General features: G+C 41.3%; 1 protein-coding gene across 10 annotated transcripts in view; it reads right to left on the bottom strand.

Annotated features, from left to right (window-relative positions):
* The window catches only part of ZMIZ1 (zinc finger MIZ-type containing 1), a 339,556-nt gene that overhangs the window by 83,345 nt on the left and 235,984 nt on the right, over positions 1 to 20,227 (bottom strand). Inside the window, exon 1 of one of the 10 annotated variants that reach the window (XM_063405937.1) lies at positions 7,758 to 7,915. The exons of 7 other annotated variants lie outside the window; for them this stretch is intronic. Coding sequence is in view for 1 of the 3 variants with exons in the window: in XM_063405935.1 (XP_063262005.1) it covers positions 7,183 to 7,189 (7 nt within the window). In the remaining 2 variants the exon portion in view is untranslated. Of the gene's footprint in view, positions 1 to 7,171; positions 7,422 to 7,757; positions 7,916 to 20,227 lie in introns of those variants that run through there. 2 more of the 10 variants (XM_063405935.1, XM_063405936.1) reach the window with 2 other exon arrangements.

The following is a 20,227-nucleotide window of genomic DNA, read 5'->3' as shown; positions in this document are numbered from 1 at the left end:
AGCAGCAGGGCTGGGGGCACCCTGGCACCGAGGCCAGGCACCCTGCAATTGCTCTGTGCAGCAGTGGAGACTCTGACTGGGACAAGCAGCACTTGGATTCTCACCTTACATGAAGATCTAAGCCAGCAGCTAAAACAATTTAGCAAGAAACAGTAATTTTGCCTTCAAAACCCCACAAAACTTACTCAAGCACTGCAATGTGACCACTGCAGGTGGCAATGCTCACTTCAACTCCCCCTGAGAGTATTTATGCAACTTATGCACACAGCTAAAACTCCAATATGTAATTTGGACTGCTCACTCTTGAGGGGTGCCTAGATACAGCAACAATGGTCATAATCACAGAGTTAATCTCATTTCAGCTACTAAATACAAAACCTAATATCTGACACTCCAAACTAGCAGAAAGGAAGGCAATGCACAGATGATTGCCTGTGTGCAAGGAAGAGGCTTGAAAGCTGCTCTCTTCTGCATGCTGTCCTTCTACAAGGCACTATGAGAATAGATCTTCTGCTTTTTCTCTTCACTATGCAAAAGAGCTCCCCTGAATGACATCTATCTGGATAGTAAATTGCCAATAGCACAAACAATTAAATTAGCAGCAGTTCAATATGTAAGGGGGTGGGAGCTGACTACTGACCAAATCTGACATACAAATAGCCTGCTAATTTGTCAGCAAGCCAAAATAAATGGAATGGGCTGGCTACAGGTGCAGGTAAACGCCTCAGAAATAGACATCAATAAATCATTTAGCTCTCTGTAACATTTTAGATTACAGTCATTTAACAAGAAGGACATTTTTGCCTTTGCAACATGATTCATGAGTGTTTGAAGTGAGTCATTTAAAGTCAGCACTTAAGACAGGACTTTAAAACTTCCATTTTTTTATCTCTTACAACCTACTCTTAACTCAGCAAATATTATAAACTCTGTCCTCTGTTCTGCTCATCACAAAATACAAAATCCAAGATTACGGGGTGATGCACACTAATGATCAACTCTCCAAAGTCCTGAACTCTCTCTGTGAGAGAATTACTCTCCCTGATATTTTTTGTAGATGTAGAGACAAAGAGGAAGTTTGCTGAATGTCGGGCAAGCCAGACAGCCAACATCCTAGTTTTACTAGATGTGTGTACATAGGAGGCTGTACATCTACATAGTCATCACACATTAAATGTGTTCCTTACAAATAAAAACCACTTGGTCCTCATAAATTTCCATCTCAAGTACTTCTTCAAAAAGCCAGCCTGCGAATAACTGTTCTGTTTGCTCAAAGACCATCTGGGGGGCTGTGTTTCTATGAAAATGATACACGGTGTCACAAACAGTAACAGACAGAAGCTTAACAGCATGTTCTAAAAAAGGTCAGTCTTGTACTAAAACCAGAAACACAAAATACACCAGGACCATCTATGCCTCTATTTTGCAAAGATCTCAAAAGTATATTTATAAATTGTAAAGTCATTAAGTAAAAAATTAACATCTTCCATTACTAATGGACTAATACCATATATAAACTTACATGAACATTTGTTTCTAACCCGATTCAACTGCAACTTTGCTTTGATGATGCGTGCGTCTTGACAAACACAAATTACTTCAAGGACCTTCCAGGTAAATCAGCCAATTAAGGAATTACAAGATTTCCACCCCATGGAATAGTTAGAAAACATATACAACCATTTGGGAAGTGGGCTGAAACAGGACAATCTAACAGTACTTGTCTATGTGCAAGATGACTGGTTTCTGAGTTTCTTCCAGACTAACCTCTCAATTGCCCTGTTGCCAGAAGAACAGTAGGAATGCAAAGGTGTATAGGAACATGAAGAACTGCTGGTTATTTCCAAAAACACGGTATTTTATTACACCTAGCACAGGAGGAGTTTTTACACACTTAAAACTTCACCTGACAGCCAGGCACATCGCTAAACACTCATTTTAAACCAGAGCTAACAGCCAAATCGGGACAGAACCCCAGTTCAGCACCATAGCTCGCTAAGGTGAACTATGAAACTTACTGAAAAACACAACCAGCGTGACACAATTAAGCAGAGAATCTGTCTGAGCAGGAAATCTGGAGTTAAAACCACTGACAGCAGCAAAGTGAGAAGGCTGAGAAGTATCCGTGGCAGACCCCGTTAACAAAACCAGGGAGACCTACAAGCTGCTCAAGGCAGTCAAATAACAGCCTGTGATCAATAGAAGCAAATACTGCTGGCAGATCAAGCAGGATCAAGACTACATAAGCCACTGCAATCTGTATGAATAAGTAAATCATGACAGGCTCCTCTGAAAGCCATGCTGCTAGGCTGATGCTTGAAAACCTTAACTTGCAGAAACAGTTGGATAGTGTCAGTAGATAAGACAGTGAAAGTACTGTTAACACCTCTCTTTCAAGTCTGGCCTGGTATATGGATAAGGAAGTGGCACTAAGTGGCACAACACCCCCTCCCCAGTATTTCTTCTTTTCGTACTACATATTAATGCAGAAATAAGATTGTTAATAAATGCTCAATATATTAAATATAAAAAGCAAACACCAGGTCTGTAAAACTGGTTAGCATAGCTAACTGAGAACTGAAGGGAATCCTGTGACAAACCCCTGTTAGTTTTCCCTATTACCTTCTTAGGCTGACCATGAGAAGACAGTCAAGAATATCTAAAGGAGTGCACTTTATGGGAATCCCAGTTCTTCCCATCTGCCCTAGTTCTGCTTCTACTGAAGCTCTACTCACTTTATTTGTAACTAAGTTAGGTCAGAATGATTTTGGAAATCCAGTACAGATAGTTTTAATGACAAGATCATGAAAGAATGAACCTCTCCAGGTACTATAACACTATATCCAAATAGCATTCTAATAAGCTTGTATTAACCAACAATTGTGGGATTTTGTCTGCTTCCAAGACATCAACAAAGAGTCCAGCTTGCCAACCTCCTGAAACCTAATTTAATAGATGAAAGGGGCAATGAGGAGATATAAAAACCACAAACTACTAACAACAAAATTCAGTTTGAGGATCAGAAATTTAAAACAAACATTAACGGTTACTCATCAAAATGTTGAGAGCTGTACTTCAGTTATAATCAACAACAAGAATTAGGATCTTAGCTGGCTGTCAGAACATTTTATTGGTACTAACAAGACAACTGAGAAGAAAATTAACTTTTTTTTTAAGGAAATAGTTAAAACTGTCATTGGTTGTACTGGATCACTGTCAACAGAATGATCCCAAATAAGCTAAGACTCAGGATTAGTAACATACTCCAGAAAACATTTAAGAATGATCCAGGTCAAGAACTGAAGAAATGTATAGTATTTATTAGAGGTGGGCTGAGTGGCAGCCTTCCACACTACTTAAGAAATTACTGTCCCAATGTCACTCACTTTTCTTTATAACTATAACTTTGTCTTGATTTTAAGGAGAAAATTCTTCAAGCAGCTTCCAATTAAAAATAGAAACAAAAGACCTGTCTGTGTTCTTTCTGGGTTTCTCTTGTTTCCTCACTGAACTGTCAGTGAAAGCCAGACTGGCTGGCTGCTTTCTCTCTGATGATGAATGGATACACACTCTTCCCCATGCCTTGGAAGCTGTTACTGCTTTGCTTTACTGCACATTGGTGTACCTCTCACAATTAGTGAAACAGCCATTTCATTCCAAGGCTAGCTCATCATTTCACATGCTGGTTTAAAAGGCTTTCTTCAGTAACTTCAAATTGTTTTTAGTTACTTCTAAAGCAACTGTTTTATATACCAAAACATTGTTTTGCTTCAGCATTTTATAAGAAGGTATACCCCACGAAATTTTGGTTCCTATCCTGCTGTTAGAATAGCCAAATGATATCAACTTAATACATTCTTTCAAGTGTGTTAACTTTTAGTTATTTTTAATTAATTTTCTTTTTTGTTTGTTTTGGTTATTTCAAAGAACAGCCAGTAACACCACACTACAGATGTCACGTCTACTGGTTTTTTCACAGAACTTTCTGGTTTCTTCTGGAAGGGCAGTACAAGGAAAACAAACTCTAGGAAATTTAGGGGACATACCAATGGGTCATTTCTTACATGATTTTTTTTAACTCTCTGGATGTGTCTCTGCTCTATCCTGCACGGTACCAGAAGCAGTGAACCACCTGCTCAGCCTGCACAGCTCTCCACATGCCCAGCAAGGCTTCAGTGAGATCACCCAGCTTTAGCTTGCACAGCTCTGAACTCCAATGCAGGAATAGCTGAGCAGAGCTGGGAGGAAGCCACTTTTCCCAACCTTTTTTTTTTTTCCTTGAGCAAAAGCCTTGCTGTCCAGCTGCTTACAAGCAGTGTCATGGCAGTCTATTACGAGCAGCTTCTTCTGTTTGTTCCACCCGAGAGAAGACAGAAGTTCCCCTTGCCAGAGCAGCCTCAGAGGAAGGTATTTCCTGTGGCACTCTCAGTTCTCCCACTGAGAAGAAGCAAACCAAAGAGCATCTTCACTGAGATCTCTGGAACATCATTTTAACAACGTTTCACATGATAAGGTTTTGGGGTAATTTGTTTTCTGCTGGTTAGCTCCTTCCCTGATCAGTTCTTTTGGTATTTTTTAAGATCATCTACAGTCTATTCTCTTGTTATGAGAAAAAAAAAAAAGTTACAATTGTGCCATCCCGTAGAGTGACAGTTTCCTGATGGCTTCACTCTAATGATTTTTGGTCACTGTTGAGCCATATCCCTTTTGCTGGTGTAATGGTCATGAGAAAGCAGCCTTGCATTCTCACAGTCCCAGTGACAGCTGAGGATAACGTGGGAACTTCTGTGTCCTCAGCTTACCTTGTGACATAGAAAAACGCTATTCTCTTGTCTTAGTTACACATCTTGTAATTGCAGGGGCTTGGGGCATTGGATTCAGACTCTCTCTTGAACTAATTGCTGCACTAACTCTTATGGCAGCAGCAAGCCTGTTTTGTCAGACTATTCTCTCTAAACCATCTCACTGCAATTAATACAGCACCTGTTACTACAACAACAAATTGTTTATTCATTGAGCCTAAGTATCCACTATTCTCCTCTCATTCTTGGTTTGCATGCTCTGCTTGTTTGCTTTGTAGCCAATAGCTGTTCCCTGTCTGCTACATGTGGACAAGCTTTCTTGGATGTTCCTGGAGCATCCACCCAGCATAAGGGTCCCAGGAGTAATGCTACTTCCAGCACAAGTAATACAAGAGAGTGCATGCGTTTCACTGGAATATGAACAGCAACATTTCAACCAGGATCACAGAGACATTGACCCACAGTTTTGACATTTGTGCCCATTCTACTATGACCTACACAAGATTAAAGGCTTATGACTATGTTTCAAACTTCTCTTATGATCAGTATCTTCAACTGGTAACATGAAACTGTACCTTGCTCATTGACATGACTCCTTTACTAGTGACATTTCACTGCACTTGCAGATGTATTTCCCCAGGAATTTTCTGATGGCTCCTCCAGAAAGGGGTAAAGGTGGGGTAGATAGGAATCAAATCAATGTCAAGTAGTGTTTTAAATCAAACTTTGACCAAAAATTTGATACCAAGCCTTTGGTAACACTCTTCTGTTCATTTAAATTGCAGCATTACTGACTGAGTTCTTCTGAAATAAATTTACATAAACCCAAACTTTTGTTCACGTCGTATTGCACTTTAGCTGCCATCTCAATTTAAATGCTAAGCAAAAAGAGGAACAAAGTTCTGCTAAGCAGATTGGTGACAGCATGGAAAGACATGCTTCTGCTCAAGTCAGAGGAGTTTCCACTTTTATGCATGATTAGATGCTGATAATTATTTTATCACCAAGATAACTGTAATAAACTTCCAACTTGAACCAAAACTACAGGCAACATTAGGCAACATAGAGCAATTTTAGCTGGATCTTAGTTTGACGTACTTCCATTTCCAAGCAGCGTTTCAGTCACGCTAATTGCTTTTCTTAGGTCACCCCAGCCCAATGACCTGGTTAGCTTAACCTGAGACATGACTTCTTGAAAGAAACTGTCTCCACAATAACTTTTCATTCCAAAATCTACAGATCTGCAGAATGAACATTATCTTCTATAGTATTAGGAGCCAAGGTAAGTTGTCGTAAGTGTGGGTTCAATTTAACCACTTCACGCCATGAGATGTCTACAGAAAGTGTTTATTCCATCAAAAGATGAGAGGTAAGAAGGGATTGTCAACCAGATCTTATAATGGACTCACCTGAACTCAGGACAAGCAATTTGTATGACTGAAGTCACAACTTGTTTTGACAGTGGCTTTAGTGGACCCAGAATCACTGATGCTACTTTATGCAAAGTATATTTTACCTTACACAGCAATTTTTCCAATTCAAAGAGCTGTTATCTACAACAACGACCTCTCTTCCCCCAACAGACCGTGCTGTCAACATCTGAATTACAAACACTGAAGCTGTACAGATCCTTCACATTTTGTTTTTGGTGTATATTGATATATGCTATTTTATTCAGTTTTTAGATATTATTTGTGTTAAGCCAACTAACTAAACTGATCAATAAAACCAACTTCCCAAATTCCAGTCTGGCATCACTAGTTTGAAACTTCCTCAAAACTCCTTAAATCATATGCAAATAAAATAACCTTTTTAGTTTTTACGCAGGAAAAGAATAAACAGGACACTTGTTACTACTAAACATAAGGGGCAAAAAACTTGTCAACCGGAATACCCGAGACTGTCATTGATACTAATGGCACTTTGAGATTTTCCGTGAAACCACTTGCCACAGATGTGAGTTCTGCATGGCAAGGTCTTTATCAAGACAGCAAAAATGAAATGGTGGCAGCAGTATTGTCACTGCTGTTTGCAGAACAGCTTGTCACGTTCTGACGGTGCCAGACAGGCTAAAGTTGCGGGGAAGGCCACCGCTGATTGGTGTTGCCCCTTGGTTTGGCGAGTGCAGATGCAGGCGGCGGTGCTGCCGGTGCGGCGGGCAGAGCCGCAGGACGGGCGGCGGGAGCCCCGCGCAGCGGCGGCGCCGGGCGGGCCGGGCCGGGCCGGGCCGGGCGGGCAGAGCCCGCTGCCATCGCTGCCAGCCGCGCTCCCACAATGCACCCGCCCGCACCCACACACGCACAGACACACACACACACGGCCGTGCACACTCACACGGCACACGGCCCCCGCCCCCGGAACCAACTTACCCCCGACTTACAGCCCATTCACCAGCCCGGGCTTCCTCTGCCGCCCCTCCTCTGCGCGCCCGCCTCTGCCGCTGCAGAGAGGCCACATATGTCTGCAAACACTTCTAGGCAGAAAGCAGCCAGTGCAGAACAAAGACAGCCGGGGTTGCCTTCATCTCAGCACAAGGCAGCCAGTAGCTATTTTCAAGCTTGTTCGCTCTCCCCCTCTGAGGGCACCCTGCTCTGTTTCTCCCTCTCTCTCTCCTCTTTGCCTGTCCAGCTACTGCACAACACACATCAATTATTCATTGCTTGTCTCCCGGTTTCCAGGCAAAACCAATCACAGATGGAGTCTTGCTAATGGGCTCATGCCGTACTTGCCAACAGGCTATTTGTGCTCAAGCTACAACCCTCTAGAGACAATAAAGAGAATCAGGTTAAGCTTTAAAACTTCACACGTACGCGAACAGACCTAAAACGGCGATAGACATGTAAGCATCCCTATGACATTGCTCAGGAGTACGTCTTCGGCATACAGCATGGCAGAAGGCTGCTGTAAATCTTCCGAAAGGGTTTTAAGAAAATCAAACACTCAGAAAAATCTCACCTCAGCTGCATGTTACTGATATTGATGGTTCTCTTTTCTGTCTCTAGTGATCCATGTCTTGCTTTCCCATTACACAGAGAGGAATGTCCTTCTCTCATTCTCACGCACGCACACGCGCACACACACACACACACACAGAGCCACAGCCACTTTGCCAGAAGGAAGAGAGAGAAAGAGGAGGAAAAAAAACCACCCAGGCAGCTCACATTTCAAACTTGCAAGGAGGGGTGGTGCTTAAAACGCTAGGACAAAGCCTCCGTCTCTGGCACCCAGCCAAAATACTAAAATAAATCCCCTCGATCAATTAATTGGAAGCAACACTTGTTCGAGCCCGCGTAACAAACCATTAAGGGCACCGGGGCTGAAAAGTCTTGAGATTTGGGAAATCTTATACCCTTGCTTCCCCCCTACCCTGTTTGCTGAATGCTTTTGACGAAATCCATCAAACTAGTCATGCTAATTAGCGTCCAGGGCAGCCTCGGCGGCGGAGCAGCGCCCGGGGCGGGCGGCCCCCGCTGCCCGGAGTTTCCTTCCGGACCGGCCGCCGCCCCGCGCCGGGCAGGGGGGACCGGCGGGCCGGGCAGGGGGGACCGGCGGGGACCGGCGGGCCGGGCAGGGGGGCGCCGGGGGACATCGCTGAAGCGGCGGCGCCGACTGCGGGCCCCAGGGTGCCCCAGAGCTGCCGCTCGGCGCAGCGACGGGCGCCGGCCCTCCGCCGCCAGGGGAAACTGAGGCAGGCGGGGGCTGCGGCTGCCACCGGGACCGCTGTCACCTGCGGGACAGCCTGGCCCGGGCAGGTTCCTTGGGCTGTGTCTGCAGTTCAGCTCTTCACCTTTGCCGGCCGCACTCTGCTCCCAAGACATCACCCGTTCCCACGGCACTGCCAGTTCAGGGCTGCCCACCAAAGAGTTCTAAACATGTCCAGCTGTGCCTGCGGTGCTCAGCGTTCCAAATGACAGTGGCGAAAGGGGGAAAAAAAATAGGCAACTATCAGTCAATCCCCAGGAAACTAATGCGACAATTCTTTGCTGCCTCTCAAAGGGAAAACTGGCAGTTTAAGTTGTGGCCAGCCGAGCACCAGCCTTTTCCTGCCACCCTCCTCGGTGCAGAGCCACTTCCTTCCCCGCACAACCTGCACAAAGGCACCTCCACCTCTTAAAGGCGCACCCGGCCGTCTCGCAGTGAAGCAGCCGGCAGGTTCCAGCGAGAAACAACCAAAATACAAACAATAAAAACAGGAGAACTTGCAAAAAATACTGTCTCTCCAGCAAAATTCCCTTCAGTGAAAAAATGGCCCCAGCTTCCCTTGCCATGCTTACAGTCACTTAACTGTGCTTCCCAAACACCTTAGCAGAGAGCAGGCAACATGACAGATCGGAGCAGCAAACTATCAGAGATATCAAAGAGCAGCTCTTCTCTGAAAAATGATTCCACAAAAAAGCATTGTCAGACTTCATGTTCTTTTTTCTTTCCCCTCGCCCTAGGGAATCCACTACAAACAGGTAAAAGTTATGTGTGCTCTCACTTAACTTCCACTCCTGATACAGGATCTCAAGGTCAGCCTGTCAGACAGGGTTACTGCTTTCTCTCCACAGCCATCAGACCAAGCAGAACTGCAAACCAAACCCTCCACACTTGGTGCCATCTCAGAGCTGCACAAGCGTGGCTGAGGAACACTTCACAGCAACACGGCTCTCCAGGTGCTCCAGGGCCGGTGTCCATAGCAGACAGTCTGTACAGCCTGGGCGAGCCCCCAGCTAGGTCCTCACACATGCAGGTGGACCCACAGGGCTGCTGGAACAAACTTACACAAAATAGTTTCCACTGCAGCTGGTCAAACTTCAGATTCAGTCACATGGAAGAAAAGTACAGAACCTTACACATTTTTTTCATCGCCTTTCAGAGTAGACAGATGCTTTAAGGAGGTGCAAATTAAACAGCTAGACTAGCAGAAGAGATATAGGAAGCACAAGTTTTAGGGGACTGTCAAAGCAATGAGAAGTATCTCAATAATCCAAAACAAGGACTAAATTGCCCTACTAATATAAGTGCACTGAGTTCAGACTTGGTGGATGTGAATGAAATTGATAATCGCTCTAATGCTACATGAATTCTTGATAGAATGAACGTTTCTGTGCTTGTTTCAGGTTTTACTGCATTTACAGTTTTCATACAATTCATAAGCTATCATGGTGTTTTTTCTATTTTGGAAAAACACACAAAGCAGCAACAAGAATGTATCAGGTGGTCGCGAGGTCCCAGATACTGAGACTGGCTCCTTCCTCATAAAAGGCTCGATTAAGTTATTTTCTGAGGGTGAAAAGTAATTTTAATTTTTTCTGTATAGAAAACACATTGACCAGTATCCTATGGGGTTTTTTTCTCTACCTACCATCATAAGTAGTATTTCTCTGCAATTAAATTGCTCCTTCTAGTGTAACAGTGTAGGTTTCTCTTTTAAAGTTGCCTGTCTTTTCAGAGGAAGTGGTTTAGTGTAGACAAATCACTTATCTAAAAATTATGTACTTACTTCTCCTTTGAAAAATCTTCAGCAGGTTTCTAATCCCACCCTGCCACTTGAAATATCACTTTCTGTGATGACATTTGAGTCACAGTTGTCAGAAGCATCAGGCTCTATAGTCAAATGGATTAAATCACACTTCATAGCATGCAGTATTTTGAAGAAGGAGTGGTTTATCATTTGTAGAAATTAATCATAACAGTTTTTTCTCCAGGGCAAATTCCCAATCATTTTTAAAGATTACTATGTTTAAGCCCCTCTGACAGCAGTATGTCAAATTACATCACAAGGAGGGTTATCTCAGGCAATGGTAACTATTAACACAACTCACTGAAGACACACACACTCGGAGAAGCAGGTCTGTCCTGGGAAGCACCTTTTTCATCGGGGTGGGAGAGCAGGCTCTTTGGCTGTGCTTTGTGTGGCTCTGTTGAGGCTCAGGGATCCCAGTGTCTGGGGCTGTGCCTGCTGCTGGCTGCTGTCCCAGCTCAGCCTCACAGGAGAGGGGAGACAGGGGTCAGCACATCTTTGAGTTCTACAGTGGGAGGAAAGAGGAGACTCTTGAACCACCTCTAGCTGATTAAGAGCTGGAATATTTTCAGAGAAGTCCTATTTATCTCAAAGCAGGAAATAATGTTTGTCTGTTCAGCAGATTTCAGTCAATGTGAAACAATATTACCAACAAACTTTCTAAATCTCAATCCCATCAGCCACTGTTGGCACAGAAGCAAACCATGTTCTTATGGTATTGCTTGTTGCTCTCCGTGCCAAGACATCTCTCTGAAGGGAGTGTGTTTTTGAGAAGTCAGAAGCCTGTCCTTAAGTTGAGATGATGCAGCAGATGTGCCCATGGAACACCAGCTTTTTGTGGTGAACAAGATAATGATGTGAACACATTAATATCTTAGGGTGCCTTTGATTGCTCAACATAGACAGCATGATGCTTATCTTCAGCTACTTCAAGTGAGGTAGCCTTTGGGCATAATTCTCACTTCTCTCCTGCTTTGCCCCTCTTTGGTGATATGGCAAGAAATTAGTCAAATAGATCAACACCTGTAATAAAGATGCAGACCACCAACAGCAAAAGAAGTAGAGGCTGCAGGGGGGTGGAGAACAAATCACCCATTTGGATACTTCAGTATCAAATAGACTGTACGAGGTGGGACAGCATCGTGTTCTACTGTAATATCATTGTGAGAGGTATGCTGAGAAAAGAGCAGAGCAAGAAAGCATAAATGGGTAAGGAAAATCTCCTCAAGTAGCTGTAATAGCAGTTATTGCCCACCGAGTCATAATATAATCCTTTAGCAATGCAAATTTTCTATGACCAAAGATTTAAAGGTTTATCTCGGGAACCAATCTTTATTCATCCGAGTTTTGCTGCACTGCTGAACACAGCAGGGTAGTTCCTTACAATATTTGTCTAGAGCAGGTTATTTGCCCAAGAATTAGTTCCCTGGATATGTATATATTTTACTATTGATTCAAAGGATTCAAAAATCTCTTTAGAAGGCTTACAATTACATAGTTGAAATACACAGAATACATGGATCAGTGGCCTTGTCGATTTTTCCTAATGTTTCACAGTAGGTTGAATCAGTTGAAGCTGTTATAAATCTAAGGGCTGCATCCCAGTAAAAAATCAACCATGTACTTGAAAAAAACAAAAATTAAAATCCTTTTACCCTGCATCAAGTGTCTTTCATGCATAACCCATTTTTACATAATCAAATAAACTTCTAAAAAGACGTGTGAAAAGAAACCCCAGTATTTAAGAGCAAAGTACAGAAAGACCCTTTCACATGGTTTAGTCCTATCCTGTTTAAGTAAGAGATTACTACATTGCAAAGAATTCTATGACTAAGGTACATAGCCTTTGGTCCCTTCTGCATTAGGCTTTATTAAACAAAGGTAGGGAAGTTATAAAATGTAGTAAGACAGTATCTGCTTTTTTTTTTCCTGCTGCTCATGATCACTGTTTGCTTGTAGCCCTTGGTAACTCAATGTTTTGATGAACCCTCTGATCTGAACCTGGTAACACCAAAGGCTGTTTTGGATGCACACAGCAATTGGACCAAAACACCCAAAATCCTCTCAAAGACACTTATGCCCTATTTAACTTTGAACACCATGGAAATGCTCATGTTCTTGTTAACCCATTACAAAACAATATTCCTTCAAGCCTCTGCAAAGACTCGGGATAAACCTTTAGGCACTCCCAATGAACACTTCTGACAATTGCCAAAATATTTGGAAAACGAGTTCTACCTTCAGTCCATCTAATAACGTTGCAATATACTAATCTCTATTTACTTGATTCTTTCTTCTGATTTAATGTCTTTACCATGTGCAGAAAAACAAGATGATCTATAAAATTGCAATGCAAAAAACCATTCAGAAATACACAGTGAAGCCATTCATTATGTTTGTATCTTTGGTTCTCTTCACAGCTATGCTTTTATGGAAAACTGCAAAGCAAAAGTAACCAAAGCATGCAGAAATAAAGAACAAAGTACACTAAGGAAAAATCACATCTGTAGTGTAGCATGATGGTCAGAAGAGAGGCTTTCCAGACCTAAGGTATCACTGTAAGGATGGCATCAGCTGAGAGCTGTCCCCAGCACTGTTTCACCTGCAGCTGAGCCACTGCAGCTGCCCTCTCACAACCCAGCCTGTTCATTTGAAAGACAGATGCAATATGCCCAACCTGTGATACTCTGCCCTTATTTTAATGCATCTGTTTTGCTACAAATGCTAACGTATGTTTTAAAATCTGCTTTTCGTGACATAGGAGTTTCATTGTTTTTCTAACTTTTGGATGCTTCTAGTGGAATTCCGTGGTAAACTGGAGCATGGCACAAATGGCTTTCAGTGCCTCTTTTGGTACCTGGGCTAGAGCTCATGACATCTCTACAAAATCAGAAAGAAATCAAAATTAACTGAAGCCCTGTCCATTCAACATCCATTTTTTCAGCATGATCAAGTGAATTTCTAAAACATCCCTATTTTTCACTAAGTTTTGATAGAATATTTCTATACCACATCTTGCAAACTGCTTGATTGTCCTCATGTAGTTTAGACATTTTTAGCCTTCTACCACTTTGGGGGACTATCTGATGAACTGTTCTTTAGATTTCAAACAGATGTTTCAGCATTCATATGTTCTGCAAAGTACTAAAAACTTGTTATAACAAAGCAAGACTTTCAAATACAATGAGGACTACTACCTCTCTAAGAAAACTTTAGTATGCACTTCCATAAAACATTTTTTCTGCTGCTTTTCAAGATGATTAAGAATATATTCTCCCTAAAAATATTTGGTTTTACTGAGCATACAGCAGAAGCCCCACCTCTAGTAAGCTGTGGGTTAATTAGAGCTAAGCTTTCTCTCTCTCTGATTAATTGTTCAAGGGGATAAGGAGGCAGCTCTGAAGACAGCAACTTAATCACTGAAAGAAGATAGAAAACTATTAGAACAGCAGCTTGTGAGGCAATGTAGAACTAATGGGATGCAAAAGAGTAAATGAAACTGAAGCCTGGAAAGTAGAAGCCCTGCTAGGGCTCCTGAGCACTTCTTGGCATTGTAAATCCAGTCTGAACTGTTTTGACTCTTCACAATTATTTTCCAGACATAGAAATTGTATGAATATTCCTCATTAATATCTCAAAATAGTAAGCCCTCCATGAATAGCCAATCCCAGTGACTATTTTCTCTTATCTTTTCCTTCTAAGCCTCCATATCCAGTTAACACTTCACATCCCAGCCCCATCACAGCAGTGTGAGGAGCTGCTGCTCTGGTTTTCTGGCTCAGCTGGAGTTCTCTTCCCCTCTGCAGGGAGACTCCTCTTGGTCCCATTCACAGAGATGCCTCTACTCCAAAAATGGGTTTGAGAGGAAATCTAAGCTATTTGCCTATGTCCTTTTTATTACTATTTTCTAAAACAAATCCACTAATATGTGGAACATATCTGTTGTGAGAAGGAATACGTGATACAAACATCCTGAGTGGGACATAAATGCAGTAAGAAAAGATGTAAAGAGAACTTACGTCCTTCATTACCCTCACTATTTACATTCTATACATAGGAGAGTTCATGATAGAACTTTTTGTCTGTGGTATGAGTGAACTGTGAGAGCAGTAAAGTGAGAAAGCTGAGATGCAAGTTTGTTTGTTTTTTTTAAATTTAAAAAGCCCCATGAAAACAACACTGAATGTCACTTTCTTCAAATCAATTGTGGACTGCAGAAAACCACTGAAAGTGCATTCAGATGTTTCATGATGCCATATCAAACTTATGAAAGATTATATAATAATCAAACAGATAAAACTCCAAAGCTACAAATTAAAAGAAAAGTTACAAATTGGTGGCTATGCATCACTGTCTTGGAAAGCTTCCATTCTGAAATACAAAGGCATTCATCATTTGGAGGCCAGCTCATGCTTCTAGCTTTGTATTTAAACAGCCCCCTGTACCATCATCTTACACTTTTTATATCAATCTGCCAGAAAGCCATCCAGAGTTATTTTTAGAGGACTGTGAGATAAAGTACAGTTTAGCTTGCTAAGTAGCCTAATAAGGCAAAATGCTCTTGGTGAAGACCAAATGCAGTCACTGTCGCTCTTTCCCTCATACTCTAATCAATTTCTAAGAGCATCCCTTAATTTTTCCCACTTACTGAGGATGACTGTATTAGCAACAGTACAGAACTAGAGGGACAGAGGCATTCTTTATCATTTTCTCCGTTTTGATAATCAAACACAGAGTGATTGAAGGAAAAATGGAATGGCCTGAAAAGAAAGTGGCTTTGCTCAGAGTTAAAGAAATCTCCTAGTAGACAATCATTTGAAGAGAAACAACAGCTTAACATCAGTTTTTGCTTTCAGAAACTGGGAAACCCAGCTCTCAGTCAACTCCAAATACTTCAAGGCCTCAAAGCTTCAAAGTGGATATAAAGGACTATCACAGAGTGTTGGTATGCTTAAATACTAGCAAGAGTCTTAAAACTAAAGAAGTTTCCAAATCCACTAGATTACTTATGATCTGAGAAAAATACTCATTTTGACATGCTAATGCCAGGAGGAGGGTGATGGTTAATGCTAGAGGGGGGTGATTCTGTAACAATTTATGAGACCAGGATTAAACCCAGCAATTAACACAGGTTTCTATCTTTAGTAATTATTCATATACCTGTTCAGCTGATTATAAGTCATAGCTCCAGGCTGTCTGCCTGCACTGCTAGGACACAGACAGCAACCTTTGCTAAATTGACTCCACTGGCTACGCTCATGCTGCAGGAGCTGTTTTCAAGGACAGATGTACAATGTTAGATGGGTAAAGACAGGAGCAAATTAAAGATGGGTGTTCTGTCAGGAAAAGAACTGAAGAACTTGTGTCAGCATTTCTCAACATTAATAGGACCTTAGATTTTTAACTCTTCACTACCTATTACTTAGATTTAAGAAGAACTTTCCTTATTTTACAGATAGCATAATTGCATCTTCTCAAATAAAATAATGAAAACATAATAGTTAAGAACAAAATACAAGGGCACGCAAGATAAATAACCATACATCTACACATAGATATAGAGGGATTCCATTAAAAGCATTCAATCCTTCTTAAATTGTGATTCATTATAAAGCATCACAGCTTGTGGGTTAAATAAGCTGAGTACAGTAGTATATGAAGTTACCAAAACATATTATTACCACACAAAAGTATCACTCACTTTCAGATCACCAAGATATACCTGGCACATTCTTACCAAATAGCTACACTCACGTTTTTTATTTTTCTTTTTACCATCTTTTGTATATTTCTCTTTAAAGCAGTTTATGTATTTCTTTAAAGGAGGCTGAAAGTCTTGGAGGCCTGAGAAGTATTTAACAGCACAACCACAGAAGAAAACCCTGCTGCCAGCTCCTACCAAACACAGACACAGCTCATACTGGCAAGAGGCTATGCCTTATATTGCCCTTATTGGGCTCTCACTGAAATTAAATTTAAAATTGAGGGTTCACGTGATACCACTAGAAGAAGGCTTCTGGCATGCATAAAAACATACCCTTTTTTACTAGAGGATTTCTAGCATAGATCTAGCCTACTTTGAGCCTAAGAGCAAGTCTACACCTTGGAATGTTCATACTTCAAGATCTTCTAAGAACTACATCCATCTGTTAAACAATTTACATTCTGATAGAATATGAAGCAATAGTATAGCAACAAAAATATGCATTTCCATAATCTGGAAAATATGCAACAGTATTTAACACCGTTTCTTACTTCTCTCCTGCAACACCACATGGAGAGTTTCACAAAAGCTGTGTTTTTATGATGTACAGGCACCAGAGCAGAATCTTGTCCCAAGAGGTGCTTTGGAATAGCCTAACCAAGTCTAGAATCCTTCCCCTGTGAATGACAGAACTACCCTCTTTTTAATCAATATGCATCAGTTGAGTCTCTCTGTCCACTATTACACAGTCAAAAGACTGAGTGTGAAGGATTAAATATTTCACAGCAGAAGCTTTAAAATGGGAAGTTTGACGGTGAGCTGTTTTTAATGAAGCCGCCAAAGTAAAATCAGGAAAATTTTTGCATGTTTCCTTAGGCCATAAATGTGGTTTTACTTTTTGTTTCATATTTAAATCCACTGTTAAGTAAACACTACAGTTGAACATATTCTTTGGAAGCTTAACCAGACAACTGTATTTTAATCACTTAATTTCTTTTAATTACTTAAAGTACTTCAAGAACACACACTCAAGTATCTCCTCTAACTACAAAAACTGAAGTGAAAGTTCAGGTGCAGTGAGACCAGCTTAAATGAGAGAGCACAACCTGAGAAAATGAAATTTTCATACTTCAACTTCCGAAAGCATAATTTGTTCTGATTTTCTAGAAGTGCTAAATCTCCTGCTGTTACAAGTTAAGCATCTTTAACAGACTTTCAGTTCAGCACATCCAAGAACTGAGAAACTCCAGGTCATTACCACAGCTTTTAACTTTTGGCCAAACAGTCAATGTTAACTCTCCAAACTATTTACTGACTACTGCACCTTTATAATCAACATTTTGAATTAAAAGTGCTGGCAGGTTATTTAAGTGAGGCTTAACACACTTTAGTGTTAATCTGCAGGCCACTTATCTGGGCCCGGAGGACCTACTGTTGGAAAAATGCTGTGTGGGCTTTAAAATATGAACTTAGGTTAAAATTTTTTCTTAAACGAGATGTAAAAAGAAGATGTACAAAGAAAAGCTAGTAGAATGAAAGCAAAATTGTTTTTACCAAAGTTAAGAGAAATAAAGTTCTCAAAGTTTCATTTTTTTTTTACTTCAGGCAATATTAGACATATTTACAGAAATCACCATTAATAGAAAAAAAATTCTGCTTTTGCTTAAAGATGATTTTTGTGATGAGGTATTAGAAATGACAAACCTTCATGAGTCAGGGACTTTCCAGAAGGAAAGACGAAACTTCTGCAGTGCCTCAGATCTCATGAAAACCATTTCTATTTTCTCCTGTATAGGATGTCCTCTCCAAATTGCTTTTCTTTTGCTTTGAATCACCTTTACCTCTCTGAAGACATTCTTCTGGGTGAAGCTCTATGATTTTCATATTTATAGCCCCGACAAAGTTAGGGTTTATGTTCTAGCACTATCGGCACTCTCATCTGCCGTATCTTTCTGGGATTTAATGGTAGCTCTTATCTCTACAGAAGGAGCCAAGTTTGGTGACCTGAGTCTCCTCATTCCACCAGATCAGAATCATGGGGGTCTGCCATAAACTCCTGTACTAAAGTCAGAGAGGGGGAAGTCAGTTTGACAAAGCCAGAGCAAAGAAGTTAATGAGTAACTTTCAACACCACTCCTCAACAGCTTCCTCTTTTAGCAGAGAGAAATGACTATTTCAGCAAGCTCAGGAGACTTAGATGCCTTCTAACTCTCTTGGAAATCTTGTCATGCTCCTGGGACTAAGGGGGAGAAAGAGGGAAAGATGAAATCAGTTTGTCATTTTTTTTACTCTGGTGCAAAGGGGCAGATGGGAGAGATAACCCTTGTTTCTCAATAACCCTCAATATGTCACTTCCGTGCTCCTACTCCCTTTTCAGATACATGCCACTGTCTGCAAACCATCTCCTGCTACTCTATAAGCAAGCTATTTCAAGTCTACAGCTCAATTTCATTTTTCCACATGAGGAAAACAGACTTTTTCTTGGGTTTTTTATGAAAACAACAAGGATTCACTTCATTTTTGTTAGCACTTCCTCTGTAGAAAAGACTTTTTCTACAGAGGCAGTGTGCATGGGTGTAGGTGGTTACTCTTGCTTAGTTTTTTTATTGGCTTCCAGGCAATGTCACGTATGGTAAATCCTCTCACCCAGGGCATGGCTATTGACTTATACTCTCTCCGTTGGCCTCCAGATGGAAAATACATACACATACACCCACATTCTTGGCTTGTTTTTTAATGTGGCAACTTCGTTCACATTACTGAATACTTTTTCCAAAATAAAGTAACAGAGCAATCAGGAAAAAACCTCTATGTGTCTTTAAATTTGGAGTTATTTAACAGCGAAAGCAGCAGACCCATGCAAGTAGTTTCTATACTCCATGAATAAACACAAAAATAAAGAAAATTATTATATTTCTGTCATGAAATAAAGAAAAACAAACCATGGATCAAATCAACATTTTGTTTTAAGTATCACCAGTGCTACAGGGAGAGATGAACTAAACTGAAGATATATGGGTTCAATGTAAGTGATTTTCCTATGACAAATCATTGGAGTTGTACCACTGCCCAGAGACAAGGAGGAATAGAACACCAGAACAGAAATGATCAGTACTATTTGTTAGCTTTTAGCTTTAGAAGTACGACTAAATTCTTGAGACTTTGACACTGCCTTATGCAACAGCAAGAATAATTCATGGGCATTAAAAAGGGGGCCTGGATCCCGACAGAATGCCACAGGAAGGCAAGTAACCACCTTAAACTTATCTAAATGTGTAACACAATTTACATGATTCTGATAAAATATTTATATTGCTTTCAGACAAAGTATTGACTGAGGTATCTTATTTCATCAAAAACATGAAAACATTCTCTAAATAATTACATCAGATTAAAGAGCTGATATTTAAGCAACAGTGCTGTTTCAGGGTACTCATCCTGCAGACAGGGGAATGCAAAGGTAAAAAAAAATCTGTGGGAAAACAACACTTCTGTAGTGTGCATACCATTACTGGAGATGACTGTGACAATCAGCTGCAATGCAGGCCAGCAGGTAAGCTCACACAGAGAGTGTAAATCTGCAGGAAAATCCATACATTCTTTCAACTACCAGAGCAGCAAGTGGTGCCCTTGGGAGGAGCACCCAAGACAGGGGGAGCAGCCACCCCTGTTACCGCCTTCTGGGAGACAGCAGCAAGAAGGAACAGCTCTCAAGGCTGAGGTGTGCTTTGGGGAGGCAGTCACACTGGGGAATCCTCCAAATTAGACCAAATTCTCCCAAGCAACCTGGCACACTTTCCTTTCTGCATTTATAAATGAAAAAAAGACAAGAGACATGGAAAAGAAGGCATTTTTGCCCAGCATCTTATGAAATAAAAGCAGTACCCGACCCCGAATACAATCGTCTTTATTTACAAAGACAATGAACAGAGAGATGAAAAAGGAAAGAAGTCACTGTGTCGCCACTTGAGCCCTGCTTGGGAGGAATTCAACACATTAATGTAATCGATTATAGCAGAGCTTAACAACAAATCCACTGCTTGCCTGCTATCCTCACTTCAGGGAACAGAGGAGTGACGAGGGCTGTAGGTAAATCCCACAGGCAGAGGGTGAGGAGGTCACCGTGCTCTGGGGGCACTGAGACAGGCACTGATACAGAGCATCAGCCCCCTGTGGCACGACTGCATCCCTCTGTCACTGGCTGCACTGCCCCGA

The sequence above is a fragment of the Prinia subflava genome, chromosome 9 (assembly GCF_021018805.1).
Source record: "Prinia subflava isolate CZ2003 ecotype Zambia chromosome 9, Cam_Psub_1.2, whole genome shotgun sequence".
Lineage (NCBI taxonomy): Eukaryota > Metazoa > Chordata > Aves > Passeriformes > Cisticolidae > Prinia > Prinia subflava.
The sequence above is the reverse complement of the archived record's forward strand: the minus strand, read 5'-3'. Positions and strand labels throughout refer to the sequence as shown.